This window comes from Oncorhynchus clarkii, chromosome 4, assembly GCF_045791955.1.
Source record: "Oncorhynchus clarkii lewisi isolate Uvic-CL-2024 chromosome 4, UVic_Ocla_1.0, whole genome shotgun sequence".
Classification (NCBI taxonomy): Eukaryota; Metazoa; Chordata; class Actinopteri; order Salmoniformes; family Salmonidae; genus Oncorhynchus; species Oncorhynchus clarkii.
In genome coordinates, this window is record NC_092150.1 from 90,719,453 (window position 1) to 90,738,101 (window position 18,649).

The 18,649-nt window shown below is 52.5% G+C and overlaps 1 protein-coding gene across 1 annotated transcript in view; it reads left to right on the forward strand.

The window, feature by feature from the left end:
- Positions 1–17,558, forward strand: part of LOC139407908 (SH3 domain binding glutamate-rich protein like 2) — a 45,129-nt gene extending 27,571 nt beyond the window's left edge. The window contains exons 2-3 of the mRNA XM_071151786.1: positions 12,329–12,514; positions 17,515–17,558. Of these exons, the coding sequence (XP_071007887.1) occupies positions 12,329–12,514; positions 17,515–17,529 (201 nt within the window). The 3' untranslated portion in view covers positions 17,530–17,558. The remainder of the gene's footprint in view (positions 1–12,328; positions 12,515–17,514) is intronic.
- The last annotated feature ends 1,091 nt before the right edge of the window (positions 17,559–18,649 follow it).

An 18,649-nucleotide genomic window follows, 5' to 3' on the forward strand; every position in this document is an offset into this window, starting at 1 on the left:
GTGTGGTGGATGGGACTACCAGCTCTCTGTAACCTAGAGGACAACCAGTGGGTCCATCTCCTCTATACCACCCACCTGGTAGTGTGGTGGATGGGACTCCCAGCTCTCTGTAACCTAGAGGGCAACCAGGTGGTCCGTCTCCTCTATACCACACACCTGGTAGTGTGGTGGATGGGACTACCAGCTCTCTGTAACCTAGAGGGCAACCAGGTGGTCCGTCTCCTCTATACCACCCACCTGGTAGTGTGGTGGATGGGACTACCAGCTCTCTGTAACCTAGAGGGCAACCAGGTGGTCCGTCTCCTCTATACCACCCACCTGGTAGTGTGGTGGATGGGACTACCAGCTCTCTGTAACCTAGAGGGCAACCAGTGGGTCCGTCTCCTCTATACCACACACCTGGTAGTGTGGTGGATGGGACTACCAGCTCTCTGTAACCTAGAGGGCAACCAGGTGGTCCGTCTCCTCTATACCACCCACCTGGTAGTGTGGTGGATGGGACTACCAGCCCTCTGTAACCTAGAGGGCAACCAGTGGGTCCGTCTCCTCTATACCACACACCTGGTAGTGTGGTGGATGGGACTACCAGCTCTCTGTAACCTAGAGGGCAACCAGTGGGTCCGTCTCCTCTATACCACCCACCTGGTCATTTGGTGGATGGGACTACCAGCTCTCTGTAACCTAGAGGGCAACCAGGTGGTCCGTCTCCTCTATACCACCCACCTGGTAGTGTGGTGGATGGGACTACCAGCTCTCTGTAACCTAGAGGACAACCAGTGGGTCCATCTCCTCTATACCACCCACCTGGTAGTGTGGTGGATGGGACTACCAGCTCTCTGTAACCTAGAGGACAACCAGGTGGTCCATCTCCTCTATACCACCCACCTGGTAGTGTGGTGGATGGGACTACCAGCTCTCTGTAACCTAGAGGACAACCAGTGGGTCCATCTCCTCTATACCACCCACCTGGTAGTGTGGTGGATGGGACTCCCAGCTCTCTGTAACCTAGAGGGTAACCAGGGGGTCCATCTCCTCTATACCACCCACCTGGTAGTGCGGTGGATGGGACTACCAGCTCTCTGTAACCTAGAGGGCAACCAGGTGGTCCGTCTCCTCTATACCACCCACCTGGTAGTGTGGTGGATGGGACTACCAGCTCTCTGTAACCTAGAGGACAACCAGGTGGTCCGTCTCCTCTATACCACCCACCTGGTAGTGTGGTGGATGGGACTACCAGCTCTCTGTAACCTAGAGGACAACCAGTGGGTCCATCTCCTCTATACCACCCACCTGGTAGTGTGGTGGATGGGACTCCCAGCTCTCTGTAACCTAGAGGGCAACCAGGTGGTCCGTCTCCTCTATACCACACACCTGGTAGTGTGGTGGATGGGACTACCAGCTCTCTGTAACCTAGAGGGCAACCAGGTGGTCCGTCTCCTCTATACCACCCACCTGGTAGTGTGGTGGATGGGACTACCAGCTCTCTGTAACCTAGAGGGCAACCAGTGGGTCCGTCTCCTCTATACCACCCACCTGGTAGTGTGGTGGATGGGACTACCAGCTCTCTGTAACCTAGAGGGCAACCAGGTGGTCCGTCTCCTCTATACCACCCACCTGGTAGTGTGGTGGATGGGACTACCAGCCCTCTGTAACCTAGAGGGCAACCAGTGGGTCCGTCTCCTCTATACCACACACCTGGTAGTGTGGTGGATGGGACTACCAGCTCTCTGTAACCTAGAGGGCAACCAGTGGGTCCGTCTCCTCTATACCACCCACCTGGTCATTTGGTGGATGGGACTACCAGCTCTCTGTAACCTAGAGGGCAACCAGGTGGTCCGTCTCCTCTATACCACCCACCTGGTAGTGTGGTGGATGGGACTACCAGCTCTCTGTAACCTAGAGGGCAACCAGTGGGTCCGTCTCCTCTATACCACCCACCTGGTAGTGTGGTGGATGGGACTACCAGCTCTCTGTAACCTAGAGGACAACCAGTGGGTCCGTCTCCTCTATACCACCCACCTGGTAGTGTGGTGGATGGGACTACCAGCTCTCTGTAACCTAGAGGACAACCAGTGGGTCCATCTCCTCTATACCACCCACCTGGTAGTGTGGTGGATGGGACTACCAGCTCTCTGTAACCTAGAGGACAACCAGGTGGTCCGTCTCCTCTATACCACCCACCTGGTAGTGTGGTTGATGGGACTACCAGCTCTCTGTAACCTAGAGGACAACCAGGTGGTCCGTCTCCTCTATACCACCCACCTGGTAGTGTGGTGGATGGGACTACCAGCTCTCTGTAACCTAGAGGACAACCAGTGGGTCCATCTCCTCTATACCACCCACCTGGTAGTGTGGTGGATGGGACTCCCAGCTCTCTGTAACCTAGAGGGCAACCAGGTGGTCCGTCTCCTCTATACCACACACCTGGTAGTGTGGTGGATGGGACTACCAGCTCTCTGTAACCTAGAGGGCAACCAGGTGGTCCGTCTCCTCTATACCACCCACCTGGTAGTGTGGTGGATGGGACTACCAGCTCTCTGTAACCTAGAGGGCAACCAGGTGGTCCGTCTCCTCTATACCACCCACCTGGTAGTGTGGTGGATGGGACTACCAGCTCTCTGTAACCTAGAGGGCAACCAGTGGGTCCGTCTCCTCTATACCACACACCTGGTAGTGTGGTGGATGGGACTACCAGCTCTCTGTAACCTAGAGGGCAACCAGGTGGTCCGTCTCCTCTATACCACCCACCTGGTAGTGTGGTGGATGGGACTACCAGCTCTCTGTAACCTAGAGGGCAACCAGGTGGTCCGTCTCCTCTATACCACACACCTGGTAGTGTGGTGGATGGGACTACCAGCTCTCTGTAACCTAGAGGGCAACCAGGTGGTCCGTCTCCTCTATACCACCCACCTGGTAGTGTGGTGGATGGGACTACCAGCCCTCTGTAACCTAGAGGGCAACCAGTGGGTCCGTCTCCTCTATACCACACACCTGGTAGTGTGGTGGATGGGACTACCAGCTCTCTGTAACCTAGAGGGCAACCAGTGGGTCCGTCTCCTCTATACCACCCACCTGGTCATTTGGTGGATGGGACTACCAGCTCTCTGTAACCTAGAGGGCAACCAGGTGGTCCGTCTCCTCTATACCACCCACCTGGTAGTGTGGTGGATGGGACTACCAGCTCTCTGTAACCTAGAGGACAACCAGGTGGTCCGTCTCCTCTATACCACCCACCTGGTAGTGTGGTGGATGGGACTACCAGCTCTCTGTAACCTAGAGGGCAACCAGGTGGTCCGTCTCCTCTATACCACCCACCTGGTAGTGTGGTGGATGGGACTACCAGCTCTCTGTAACCTAGAGGGCAACCAGTGGGTCCGTCTCCTCTATACCACACACCTGGTAGTGTGGTGGATGGGACTACCAGCTCTCTGTAACCTAGAGGGCAACCAGGTGGTCCGTCTCCTCTATACCACCCACCTGGTAGTGTGGTGGATGGGACTACCAGCTCTCTGTAACCTAGAGGGCAACCAGGTGGTCCGTCTCCTCTATACCACACACCTGGTAGTGTGGTGGATGGGACTACCAGCTCTCTGTAACCTAGAGGGCAACCAGGTGGTCCGTCTCCTCTATACCACCCACCTGGTAGTGTGGTGGATGGGACTACCAGCCCTCTGTAACCTAGAGGGCAACCAGTGGGTCCGTCTCCTCTATACCACACACCTGGTAGTGTGGTGGATGGGACTACCAGCTCTCTGTAACCTAGAGGGCAACCAGTGGGTCCGTCTCCTCTATACCACCCACCTGGTCATTTGGTGGATGGGACTACCAGCTCTCTGTAACCTAGAGGGCAACCAGGTGGTCCGTCTCCTCTATACCACCCACCTGGTAGTGTGGTGGATGGGACTACCAGCTCTCTGTAACCTAGAGGACAACCAGTGGGTCCATCTCCTCTATACCACCCACCTGGTAGTGTGGTGGATGGGACTACCAGCTCTCTGTAACCTAGAGGACAACCAGGTGGTCCATCTCCTCTATACCACCCACCTGGTAGTGTGGTGGATGGGACTACCAGCTCTCTGTAACCTAGAGGGCAACCAGGTGGTCCGTCTCCTCTATACCACCCACCTGGTAGTGTGGTGGATGGGACTACCAGCTCTCTGTAACCTAGAGGGCAACCAGGTGGTCCGTCTCCTCTATACCACCCACCTGGTAGTGTGGTGGATGGGACTACCAGCTCTCTGTAACCTAGAGGACAACCAGTGGGTCCATCTCCTCTATACCACCCACCTGGTAGTGCGGTGGATGGGACTACCAGCTCTCTGTAACCTAGAGGGCAACCAGGTGGTCCGTCTCCTCTATACCACCCACCTGGTAGTGTGGTGGATGGGACTCCCAGCTCTCTGTAACCTAGAGGACAACCAGTGGGTCTGTCTCCTCTATACCACCCACCTGGTAGTGTGGTGGATGGGACTCCCAGCTCTCTGTAACCTAGAGGACAACCAGTGGGTCTGTCTCCTCTATACCACCCACCTGGTAGTGTGGTGGATGGGACTCCCAGCTCTCTGTAACCTAGAGGACAACCAGTGGGTCCGTCTCCTCTATACCACCCACCTGGTAGTGTGGTGGATGGGACTCCCAGCTCTCTGTAACCTAGAGGACAACCAGTGGGTCCGTCTCCTCTATACCACCCACCTGGTAGTGTGGTGGATGGGACTACCAGCTCTCTGTAACCTAGAGGGTAACCAGGTGGTCCGTCTCCTCTATACCACCCACCTGGTAGTGTGGTGGATGGGACTCCCAGCTCTCTGTAACCTAGAGGACAACCAGTGGGTCTGTCTCCTCTATACCACCCACCTGGTAGTGTGGTGGATGGGACTCCCAGCTCTCTGTAACCTAGAGGACAACCAGTGGGTCTGTCTCCTCTATACCACCCACCTGGTAGTGTGGTGGATGGGACTCCCAGCTGTCTGTAACCTAGAGGACAACCAGTGGGTCTGTCTCCTCTATACCACCCACCTGGTAGTGTGGTGGATGGGACTACCAGCTCTCTGTAACCTAGAGGGCAACCAGGTCGTCCGTTTCCTCTATACCACCCACCTGGTAGTGTGGTGGATGGGACTCCCAGCTCTCTGTAACCTAGAGGACAACCAGTGGGTCTGTCTCCTCTATACCACCCACCTGGTAGTGTGGTGGATGGGACTCCCAGCTCTCTGTAACCTAGAGGACAACCAGGTGGTCCGTCTCCTCTATACCACCCACCTGGTAGTGTGGTGGATGGGACTACCATCTCTCTGTAACCTAGAGGACAACCAGTGGGTCCATCTCCTCTATACCACCCACCTGGTAGTTTGGTAGATGGGACTACCAGCTCTCTGTAACCTAGAGGACAACCAGTGGGTCTGTCTCCTCTATACCACCCACCTGGTAGTGTGGTGGATGGGACTCCCAGCTCTCTGTATCCTAGAGGACAACCAGGTGGTCCGTCTCCTCTATACCACCCACCTGGTAGTGTGGTGGATGGGACTACCAGCTCTCTGTAACCTAGAGGGTAACCAGGTGGTCCGTCTCCTCTATACCACCCACCTGGTAGTGTGGTGGATGGGACTACCAGCTCTCTGTAACCTAGAGGGTAACCAGGTGGTCCGTCTCCTCCATACCACCCACCTGGTAGTGTGGTGGATGGGACTCCCAGCTCTCTGTAACCTAGAGGACAACCAGTGGGTCCGTCTCCTCTATACCACCCACCTGGTAGTGTGGTGGATGGGACTACCAGCTCTCTGTAACCTAGAGGGTAACCAGGTGGTCCGTCTCCTCTATACCACCCACCTGGTAGTGTGGTGGATGGGACTCCCAGCTCTCTGTAACCTAGAGGACAACCAGTGGGTCTGTCTCCTCTATACCACCCACATGGTAGTGTGGTGGATGGGACTCCCAGCTCTCTGTAACCTAGAGGACAACCAGTGGGTCTGTCTCCTCTATACCACCCACCTGGTAGTGTGGTGGATGGGACTACCAGCTCTCTGTAACCTAGAGGGCAACCAGGTCGTCCGTCTCCTCTATACCACCCACCTGGTAGTGTGGTGGATGGGACTCCCAGCTCTCTGTAACCTAGAGGACAACCAGGTGGTCCGTCTCCTCTATACCACCCACCTGGTAGTGTGGTGGATGGGACTACCAGCTCTCTGTAACCTAGAGGACAACCAGTGGGTCTGTCTCCTCTATACCACCCACCTGGTAGTGTGGTGGATGGGACTCCCAGCTCTCTGTAACCTAGAGGACAACCAGTGGGTCTGTCTCCTCTATACCACCCACCTGGTAGTGTGGTGGATGGGACTCCCAGCTCTCTGTAACCTAGAGGGCAACCAGGTGGTCCGTCTCCTCTATACCACCCACCTGGTAGTGTGGTGGATGGGACTACCAGCTCTCTGTAACCTAGAGGGCAACCAGGTGGTCCGTCTCCTCTATACCACACACCTGGTAGTGTGGTGGATGGGACTACCAGCTCTCTGTAACCTAGAGGACAACCAGGTGGTCCATCTCCTCTATACCACCCACCTGGTAGTGTGGTGGATGGGACTACCAGCTCTCTGTAACCTAGAGGGCAACCATGTGGTCCGTCTCCTCTATACCACCCACCTGGTAGTGTGGTGGATGGGACTACCAGCTCTCTGTAACCTAGAGGACAACCAGTGGGTCCATCTCCTCTATACCACCCACCTGGTAGTGTGGTGGATGGGACTCCCAGCTCTCTGTAACCTAGAGGGTAACCAGGGGGTCCATCTCCTCTATACCACCCACCTGGTAGTGCGGTGGATGGGACTACCAGCTCTCTGTAACCTAGAGGGCAACCAGGTGGTCCGTCTCCTCTATACCACCCACCTGGTAGTGTGGTGGATGGGACTCCCAGCTCTCTGTAACCTAGAGGACAACCAGTGGGTCTGTCTCCTCTATACCACCCACCTGGTAGTGTGGTGGATGGGACTCCCAGCTCTCTGTAACCTAGAGGACAACCAGTGGGTCTGTCTCCTCTATACCACCCACCTGGTAGTGTGGTGGATGGGACTCCCAGCTCTCTGTAACCTAGAGGACAACCAGTGGGTCCGTCTCCTCTATACCACCCACCTGGTAGTGTGGTGGATGGGACTCCCAGCTCTCTGTAACCTAGAGGACAACCAGTGGGTCCGTCTCCTCTATACCACCCACCTGGTAGTGTGGTGGATGGGACTACCAGCTCTCTGTAACCTAGAGGGTAACCAGGTGGTCCGTCTCCTCTATACCACCCACCTGGTAGTGTGGTGGATGGGACTCCCAGCTCTCTGTAACCTAGAGGACAACCAGTGGGTCTGTCTCCTCTATACCACCCACCTGGTAGTGTGGTGGATGGGACTCCCAGCTCTCTGTAACCTAGAGGACAACCAGTGGGTCTGTCTCCTCTATACCACCCACCTGGTAGTGTGGTGGATGGGACTCCCAGCTGTCTGTAACCTAGAGGACAACCAGTGGGTCTGTCTCCTCTATACCACCCACCTGGTAGTGTGGTGGATGGGACTACCAGCTCTCTGTAACCTAGAGGGCAACCAGGTCGTCCGTTTCCTCTATACCACCCACCTGGTAGTGTGGTGGATGGGACTCCCAGCTCTCTGTAACCTAGATGACAACCAGTGGGTCTGTCTCCTCTATACCACCCACCTGGTAGTGTGGTGGATGGGACTCCCAGCTCTCTGTAACCTAGAGGACAACCAGGTGGTCCGTCTCCTCTATACCACCCACCTGGTAGTGTGGTGGATGGGACTACCATCTCTCTGTAACCTAGAGGACAACCAGTGGGTCCATCTCCTCTATACCACCCACCTGGTAGTTTGGTAGATGGGACTACCAGCTCTCTGTAACCTAGAGGACAACCAGTGGGTCTGTCTCCTCTATACCACCCACCTGGTAGTGTGGTGGATGGGACTCCCAGCTCTCTGTATCCTAGAGGACAACCAGGTGGTCCGTCTCCTCTATACCACCCACCTGGTAGTGTGGTGGATGGGACTACCAGCTCTCTGTAACCTAGAGGGTAACCAGGTGGTCCGTCTCCTCTATACCACCCACCTGGTAGTGTGGTGGATGGGACTACCAGCTCTCTGTAACCTAGAGGGTAACCAGGTGGTCCGTCTCCTCTATACCACCCACCTGGTAGTGTGGTGGATGGGACTCCCAGCTCTCTGTAACCTAGAGGACAACCAGTGGGTCCGTCTCCTCTATACCACCCACCTGGTAGTGTGGTGGATGGGACTCCCAGCTCTCTGTAACCTAGAGGGTAACCAGGTGGTCCGTCTCCTCTATACCACCCACCTGGTAGTGTGGTGGATGGGACTCCCAGCTCTCTGTAACCTAGAGGACAACCAGTGGGTCTGTCTCCTCTATACCACCCACCTGGTAGTGTGGTGGATGGGACTCCCAGCTCTCTGTAACCTAGAGGACAACCAGTGGGTCTGTCTCCTCTATACCACCCACCTGGTAGTGTGGTGGATGGGACTACCAGCTCTCTGTAACCTAGAGGGCAACCAGGTCGTCCGTCTCCTCTATACCACCCACCTGGTAGTGTGGTGGATGGGACTCCATCTCTCTGTAACCTAGAGGACAACCAGTGGGTCCATCTCCTCTATACCACCCACCTGGTAGTGTGGTGGATGGGACTACCAGCTCTCTGTAACCTAGAGGGCAACCAGGTGGTCCGTCTCCTCTATACCACCCACCTGGTAGTGTGGTGGATGGGACTACCAGCTCTCTAACCTAGAGGGCAACCAGGTGGTCCGTCTCCTCTATACCACCCACCTGGTAGTGTGGTGGATGGGACTACCAGCTCTCTGTAACCTAGAGGGTAACCAGGTGGTCCGTCTCCTCTATACCACCCACCTGGTAGTGTGGTGGATGGGACTACCAGCTCTCTGTAACCTAGAGGGCAACCAGGTGGTCCGTCTCCTCTATACCACCCACCTGGTAGTGTGGTGGATGGGACTACCAGCTCTCTGTAACCTAGAGGACAACCAGTGGGTCCATCTCCTCTATACCACCCACCTGGTAGTGTGGTGGATGGGACTACCAGCTCTCTGTAACCTAGAGGACAACCAGTGGGTCCATCTCCTCTATACCACCCACCTGGTAGTGTGGTGGATGGGACTCCCAGCTCTCTGTAACCTAGAGGGCAACCAGTGGGTCCATCTCCTCTATACCACCCACCTGGTAGTGTGGTGGATGGGACTCCCAGCTCTCTGTAACCTAGAGGGTAACCAGGTGGTCCGTCTCCTCTATACCACCCACCTGGTAGTGTGGTGGATGGGACTCCCAGCTCTCTGTAACCTAGAGGGTAACCAGTGGGTCCATCTCCTCTATACCACCCACCTGGAAGTGTGGTGGATGGGACTCACAGCTCTCTGTAACCTAGAGGGTAACCAGGTGGTCCGTCTCCTCTATACCACCCACCTGGTAGTGTGGTGGATGGGACTCCCAGCTCTCTGTAACCTAGAGGGTAACCAGGTGGTCCGTCTCCTCTATACCACCCACCTGGTAGTGTGGTGGATGGGACTCCCAGCTCTCTGTAACCTAGAGGGTAACCAGTGGGTCCATCTCCTCTATACCACCCACCTGGTAGTGTGGTGGATGGGACTCACAGCTCTCTGTAACCTAGAGGGTAACCAGGTGGTCCGTCTCCTCTATACCACCCACCTGGTAGTGTGGTGGATGGGACTCCCAGCTCTCTGTAACCTAGAGGACAACCAGTGGGTCTGTCTCCTCTATACCACCCACCTGGTAGTGTGGTGGATGGGACTCCCAGCTCTCTGTAACCTAGAGGACAACCAGTGGGTCTGTCTCCTCTATACCACCCACCTGGTAGTGTGGTGGATGGGACTACCAGCTCTCTGTAACCTAGAGGGCAACCAGGTCGTCCGTCTCCTCTATACCACCCACCTGGTAGTGTGGTGGATGGGACTCCCAGCTCTCTGTAACCTAGAGGACAACCAGGTGGTCCGTCTCCTCTATACCACCCACCTGGTAGTGTGGTGGATGGGACTACCAGCTCTCTGTAACCTAGAGGACAACCAGTGGGTCCATCTCCTCTATACCACCCACCTGGTAGTGTGGTGGATGGGACTACCAGCTCTCTGTAACCTAGAGGGCAACCAGGTGGTCCGTCTCCTCTATACCACCCACCTGGTAGTGTGGTGGATGGGACTACCAGCTCTCTAACCTAGAGGGCAACCAGGTGGTCCGTCTCCTCTATACCACCCACCTGGTAATGTGGTGGATGGGACTACCAGCTCTCTGTAACCTAGAGGGTAACCAGGTGGTCCGTCTCCTCTATACCACCCACCTGGTAGTGTGGTGGATGGGACTACCAGCTCTCTGTAACCTAGAGGGCAACCAGGTGGTCCGTCTCCTCTATACCACCCACCTGGTAGTGTGGTGGATGGGACTACCAGCTCTCTGTAACCTAGAGGACAACCAGTGGGTCCATCTCCTCTATACCACCCACCTGGTAGTGTGGTGGATGGGACTACCAGCTCTCTGTAACCTAGAGGACAACCAGTGGGTCCATCTCCTCTATACCACCCACCTGGTAGTGTGGTGGATGGGACTCCCAGCTCTCTGTAACCTAGAGGGCAACCAGTGAGTCCATCTCCTCTATACCACCCACCTGGTAGTGTGGTGGATGGGACTCCCAGCTCTCTGTAACCTAGAGGGTAACCAGGTGGTCCGTCTCCTCTATACCACCCACCTGGTAGTGTGGTGGATGGGACTCCCAGCTCTCTGTAACCTAGAGAGTAACCAGTGGGTCCATCTCCTCTATACCACCCACCTGGTAGTGTGGTGGATGGGACTCACAGCTCTCTGTAACCTAGAGGGTAACCAGGTGGTCCGTCTCCTCTATACCACCCACCTGGTAGTGTGGTGGATGGGACTCCCAGCTCTCTGTAACCTAGAGGGTAACCAGGTGGTCCGTCTCCTCTATACCACCCACCTGGTAGTGTGGTGGATGGGACTCCCAGCTCTCTGTAACCTAGAGGGTAACCAGTGGGTCCATCTCCTCTATACCACCCACCTGGTAGTGTGGTGGATGGGACTCACAGCTCTCTGTAACCTAGAGGGTAACCAGGTGGTCCGTCTCCTCTATACCACCCACCTGGTAGTGTGGTGGATGGGACTCCCAGCTCTCTGTAACCTAGAGGGTAACCAGGTGGTCCGTCTCCTCTATACCACCCACCTGGTAGTGTGGTGGATGGGACTACCAGCTCTCTGTAACCTAGAGGGTAACCAGGTGGTCCGTCTCCTCTATACCAGGTTTCTTGTAGGATGATAATCAATGTATTTCCGATTTTCTTTGATGAAGTCCAGGTTCCTGCTCTTTAGGCCAAAGGCAGATGACCTCAGGCCTTGGATATTCCAGGATGAGATAGTGAAGGCTTTGTGTTCCATAAAATGTTGTTTGTTCTCTCTTGCTCTCGGTGACTGGGTCCAGCTGGAGCACTCAGCAGACAGACACAGGAAGGCAGCACCGTCAGCAGAGAGAGAGAGAGAGTGTGTTTCAATAACCTACAGAGAAGGGTGGGAGTTTGTGTTCTCACTGGGATGTTTTTCCTACTCGTCACAGTCACACACGGTTTTAAAGAAGGGCTATATAAATACATTGGATTTGACCCAGTGTGTTCTACCAACAAGCTACAAACTAAACAGATTGTAATCTAGCAAACGAGTACAATTTGAGGTTAATTTGAGTAAAGCCACAGCAACAACGTTCTGAAGAAGGTGTTATTAACCAATAGGGCTTTAGTCAACAGTAATGTACTAAACAGAGAACATGGTCCTTAGTTACATCCATTACCATCAGAGATGGACACCATGATCAATACAATACACTGTGTGTTTGTTGTGTCTGGCCATAAGGGAGTCTCAGCACGTCTGATCTCTCTCTCTCTCTACTGTTTTGCTTTTTTCAGCAGGCAGTGGGCAGGTGACACTGGGGGGGAGGGGCAGGTGACGGGGGGGGGCAGGTGACACGGGGGGAGGGAGAGGCAGGTGACACGGGGGGAGGGAGAGGCAGGTGACACGGGGGGGGGGGGCAGGTGACGGGGGGAGAGGCAGGTGACGGGGGGGGGGGAGGGAGAGGCAGGTGACACGGGGGGGAGGGAGAGGCAGGTGACACGGGGGGGGGCAGGTGACACGGGGGGGGGGGGGGGGGGCAGGTGACAGACCTTCTTCAGTATGGTTCTCTTGTATATCGTGTCACTTCCTTCCAGAATCCTGTATCCTGATGATTGGAAGTCTCTTTCTCCCCCCACTACAGGTGAAGAAGCGTCAGCAAGCTGTGGTGGGGTTCCTGGAGTCCAACCGGATCTCCTTCCAGGAGGTGGACATCACCAATGTGGAGGAGAGAAGGCTGTGGATGTACCAACACATCCCCCCGGAGAAACACCCAGACAAGGGCAACCCGCTTCCCCCACAGATCTTCAATGGAGACTGCTACTGTGGGGTAAGAGATAGATACCGTAGTGATCCTCAATAACCCTAACCCAGGAGAAACACCCAGACAAGGGCAACTCGCTGCACCCACAGATCTTCAACGGAGACCGCTACTGTGGGGTAAGATGGATGGATGGATTTCTGTCCAATTCCCTGCCAAAACACAAGAACTGGTCCTGAACCCAAACAAAGCCACATTTTAGCATATAGCCTGTGTTAGTTGTTCAAATGTTAGCATGTAGCCTGAATGGTCAGTTGGTGAACGAGCTAGCTAACGTCAGCCGTCCTGTGCCTAGTGATGAATGAGCGAGTGAGCTAGCTAGCGATGCTAACGTCAGCCGTCCTGTGGCCTGTGCTTAGTGATGAATGAGCGAGCTAGCTAGCGGTGCTAACGTCAGCCGTCCTGTGGCCTGTGCTTAGTGATGAATGAGCGAGCTAGCTAGCGATGCTAACGTCAGCCGTCCTGTGGCCTGTGCTTAGTGATGAATGAGCGAGCGAGCTAGCTAGCGATGCTAACGTCAGCCGTCCTGTGGCCTGTGCTTAGTGATGAATGAGCGAGCTAGCTAGCGGTGCTAACGTCAGCCGTCCTGTGCCCTGTGCTGAGTGATGAATGAGCGAGCTAGCTAGCGGTGCTAACGTCAGCCGTCCTGTGCCCTGTGCTTAGTGATGAATGAGCGAGCGAGCTAGCTAGCGGTGCTAACATCAGCCGTCCTGTGCCCTGTGCTGAGTGATGAATGAGCGAGCTAGCTAGCTAGCTAGCTAGCGGTGCTAACATCAGCCGTCCTGTGCCCTGTGCTTAGTGATGAATGAGCGAGCGAGCTAGCTAGCGGTGCTAACATCAGCCGTCCTGTGCCCTGTGCTTAGTGATGAATGAGCGAGCGAGCTAGCTAGCGGTGCTAACGTCAGCCGTCCTGTGCCCTGTGCTGAGTGATGAATGAGCGAGCTAGCTAGCTAGCTAGCGGTGCTAACGTCAGCCGTCCTGTGCCCTGTGCTGAGTCAGGCATATTGCTGGGTAACCCCTGCGGCGTAATCCTGTTGCTCCGTGGGGCAGATTATCAAGGGTGGCATCCCAAATTGCACCCTATTCCCTTTATAGTGCACTACCTTTGGCCAGAGCCCTATGGGGGAAAAGGCACCCTATTCCCTTTATAGTGCACTACTTTTGACCAGAGCCCTATGGGGGAAAAGGCACCCTATTCCCTTTATAGTGCACTACTTTTGACCAGAGCTCTATGGGGGAAAAGGCACCCTATTCCCTTTTATAGTGCACTACTTTTGACCAGAGCTCCATGGGGGAAAAGGCACCCTATTCCCTTTATAGTGCACTACCTTTGGCCAGAGCCCTATGGGGGAAAAGGCACCCTATTCCCTTTATAGTGCACTACCTTTGGCCAGAGCCCACAGGGAATGTGTGTACGAGCAAGGAACCCTACAGTATTACACACAGACATGCGCATGGAACTTCCATCTGACATAGCGCAAGTGAACAGCAATGTTAATGTTATTAAATGAATGTAAATTGTATAGTATTTTGTCTGTAATGTGTATATATATTTATTTTTTTTACGTGTCGGACCCGAGTAAGACAAGCTGTTTCAAATGGAGATCTCAACAACAACAAAAAGTGTGTGTGTGTGTGTGTGTGTGTGTGTGTGTGTGTGTGTGTGTGTGTGTGTGTCAGCTATTTCCTCACCCGCCCGCAATTGCTAATAACCGCAACCGCCTGACTATATGTGAAAACCGGAGGCCCGCAAATATAGAAAATGCGCAATAGGCTTCAGTCAAAGACTGCAACAACAACAACAAAAAATTTACAGGGGCTGCAGGAATTTCTTGTTACCTGATTTTAGATATGTTTCTGGTTCTAATTTCCAATATTTTGTTAGTCAACTTGTCTATAATTAGATGCATGCAGCTTCTCTTCTGTCGTTATATGTTGCATTAGAAGACTAAATCGACCCTTGTTAACCAGAATGAATGTCATAAATCGATAGAATGAACGAACGCTTCAATCTAGTTGACATTCGTCAAGTTTTCTGTCTTTTGCGGAGCGGAAGACGTTGTAGGGACCGGGGAGAGAAAATACAACAACGCGACAAAAAATCACGATATTATTTTGACCGGTTGTAAAGGAAATAGAAACGACCCAACGTGTTAATGATAATATTTCAGTTCGGCTTTGATATTTTACGTGGTTGAAATAATAGCCGTTTCTATGAAGCTTTTATCATAAAGACGTTACGTCTACAGATGGTACCTAATTGAGCATTGCATTCATTCTCTCAAGACGTATAAATAAATCAATCACTCCTGTTCCCCAAGTCCAAATTTTGTGTATCATTTAACTGCAAGAAAATCTTAATTCTGCAGGAGTTAATGATATTTGAGAGGTTAAAGACCTACAGTCAGTGTCCAGATTTCCGTTTCCATTTAACCGGAACAGTAGGCTACAGTTCCCTTGACGTGCCACGGACCTCATTTGAAGTCCTGTCTTGTGACTGTCTAACGTAGTCAGCACTGCTGTCACATCCTATTTTAAAACTTCAGTCCAATATTTTCCAAACACAACTTTTGTGGCCCTCACTCCCTTTTATTTTCAACTCTACATTTCGAGAGCTTTTGTCTTATTGAATTAAACTTCAACAGTGCCCTTTTTGCCTCCGTGGATTGACGTAAACGGGTTTTTGCCTGTTCCCAAAAGCAGTATTTGTCGATTGGCTGTGTAGGGTATTCGGCGTATGTACAGTTCAGCCCTAAAGCTTAGGCTTATACACTAATACCAGAGCCTCAAATAATGAAAGAAAACCTCAATGTAGCCTATAGATATAAATTGCACAATAATGATTCATTTATGCATTTTTTTAAGGTATTGCTTGTCTTTTATTCAATCCGCCCTTTAGCCACATAATATTTATTGACGCTAAACCCCGTCCAACGCGCAGATATAACGGCGAATTATGACTCAACCCGCGCATCGTGTGTGTGGTGTGTGCGTGCGTGTGTACTATCCTTGTGGTGAATAGAAGACCTCACAAGGATAGTAAAACAAAGAAAATATCTCATTTTTCCACAAGGAGAAAGGCTATTTTTGGGGTTAAGGTTAGGTTAGGGTAAGGGGTAAAAGTATCGCAATATTTATTTTTCATGGCAAAATGAAAACGGACGTGTGTGTGTGTGTGTGTGTGTGTGTGTGTGTGTGTGTGTGTTCATTCCATCAGGACTATGAGGACTTCTTCCAGTCCAAGGAGAACAACACTGTGTTTACATTCCTAGGTCTCAGCTCACCGCCCTCAGTAAAGGTATGACACACACACACACACACACACACTGTTTGCAAGGGAAAGGTCTGAAGACTAAGGCTCCACTAGTTGTACAGCTACGGTGGTGGGGGGAGCCCTCGAAAGCTACAGGGCTGGGGGGGGCCCTCGGCAGCTACAGGGCTGGGGGGGCCCCTCCGGGCAGCTACAGGGCTGGGGGGGCCCCTCCGGGCAGCTACAGGGCTGGATGGGCCCTCCGGGCAGCTACAGGGCTGGATGGGCCCTCCGGGCAGCTACAGGGCTGGATGGGCCCTCCGGGCAGCTACAGGGCTGGATGGGCCCTCCGGGCAGCTACAGGGCTGGATGGGCCCTCCGGGCAGCTACAGGGCTGGATGGGCCCTCCGGGCAGCTACAGGGCTGGATGGGCCCTCCGGGCAGCTACAGGGCTGGGGGGCCCTCGGCAGCTACAGGGCTGGAGGAGCACACTTCCATTGTTCTCCTAGAGTGGCTGAATATGTTACTGTCTTCTAGACGACTCGTGTCTGATTCCTGAGAATATATAGGATGTTACTGTCTTGATAAATGACCCTGAGAAGGAACACAGTCTGAGTCACTCGTCCAGCAGACATCACATGGTCTGACCACATGTCCCAAATGGCACCTTATAGGCTCTGGTCCAATGTAGTGCACTACCTGGGCTCTATAGGCTCTGGTCCAATGTAGTGCACTACCTGGTCTCTATAGGCTCTGGTCTAACGTAGTGCACTACCTGGGCTCTATTGGCTCTGGTCAATGTAGTGCACTACCTGGGCTCTATAGGCTCTGGTCTAACGTAGTGCACTACCTGGGCTCTATAGGCTCTGGTCTAACGTAGTGCACTACCTGGGCTCTATAGGCTCTGGTCTAACGTAGTGCACTACCTGGTCTCTACAGGCTCTGGTCTAACATAGGCTCTGGTCCAATGTAGTGCACTACCTGGGCTCTATAGGCTCTGGTCTAACGTAGTGCACAATATAGGGAATAGGGTGCAAATTGGGACGATATCAATGTCTCCTTTTCCACAGATTTATCAGTAACCAGGATCATTAGATTTTCCTCCAATCACATGCCTGGTCTGTCTCCAGTCTGGCGGCTGATTTGGAGAACTCCACTAATTGGCTGGGATGTGATCAACATAGACCAGTGGACTTTAATGAGTGATTCGTCCCAAATGACACTCTATTCCCTATACAGTGCACTACTTTTTACCTGCACCGTGTGGCCCCCTTTACGGCCCTATGAGCCCTGTTCTAATGTAGTGCACTCGTTAGGGAATAGGCTGTAATTTGGGACGCCTCCTGGTTTGTTTGTTGACGAGGACTTTTAATAAGGTTGATGTTGCTGACAAACAGAACATGGTGATCTCTCTCTCTCAGGAGACTCCTGAATTAAAAGGGTCCCTTATGAACCTTTCAGCTTGGATTCAGCATGTTCTGATAATGTATTGTGTTGATGCAGTATGTTCTGATAATGTATTGATGCAGTATGTTCTGATAATGTATTGTGTTGATGCAGTATGTTCTGATAATGTATTGATGCAGTATGTTCTGATAATGTATTGTGTTGATTTACATTTCAGTAAATGTTATGAACACAATCAGATGGTTGCTTGTTTGATTAATTGATTGTTTTGAGTGATTGGTTGACCCTTTTTCTACCTCATATCTCGTCGGGATTGATTGGTTGACCCTTCTTCTACCTCATATCTCCTCAGGATTCCGAGTCGTAGGCAGTAGCGTGGGGAGTCGGAGGTCGCAGAGCACATGTCCTGTATTACAACACTTCACCTCTCCCGGAGATCTCACCATAATGACGCCACCGTGTTGCCAAACACTCTGACCTCTCTGACCCCCCCACCCACCCTGAAAAAACACACCTCCCCCCCCCCCCACCCACCCTGAAAAAACACCTCACCCTCCTCCCCCACCTACAGCCATCTAACCTGACACAGGAGGAGGGGAGGAGCTTCAGACCAATAGAAGGAGCTTCAGACCATGGGAGGCGGGGCTTCACCCCAAAAACAATGTACAATGATTTCCTGATTTAAAAAAAAAAAAAAAAAAAAAAAAATGTATTTAAATTTTGTACAACTGCTGGTAATCATGACGATCTAGTCAGTGGTTCCTGTTTGTGTTTGCGGTAAATAATTACTAGTTTTCTTTTACTTCTATGTATTCTTTGGTCCGTTGTTCAGGCCACTTCTGTTGCAGCTCTTCCACCAATAGCAGCATGTAGCTCTCCTGTCAGAGTAGCCAGGTTCTGTACGCAGTCAGACAGTTAAAGCTGACCTGAGGTCGTAACTGGAAACACTGAAGTTGGACTTGTGGTTAAAATCGAGGCGTGAAATGGAGTCCACTACAGCTGTATTTGGATGCGACTTTGAACATTTTCGATTAAAAAAATTCGCAAATCTAAAATAAACGTTCTATCAACATTGACCATATTATTTTTGTGAAATTTAATTTTGATTCTGAGTTCGGGCATATTAAGTTTTATATGTCAGAACTATTTCTAAAAAGTGTATTTTTCAGAACTCACTTCCTCAGTTTAAATCACTTGTGCTGATCACATATCGGCTTCCACAATGTAGGGGGAGGTTTTAAGGGTTATGGTAGGTGGATATGGACTGAGAGATCAGCCAATTAAAACCAGCGGTTGTTTTCACCGATCCTGCCATAGGCCATGTTCGAGGGAACCAAAACCGTAATGCATCATGGGTAAATTGTGACTGACTGATCTACAAATAATAATTCTATAATGAATGATTATTCATGGTGGAAGGTGATTTGTAGATCAGGCAGTCGACAGTCGCCTGCAGTGTCCAACAGTCCATATAGACTCATTCAAGT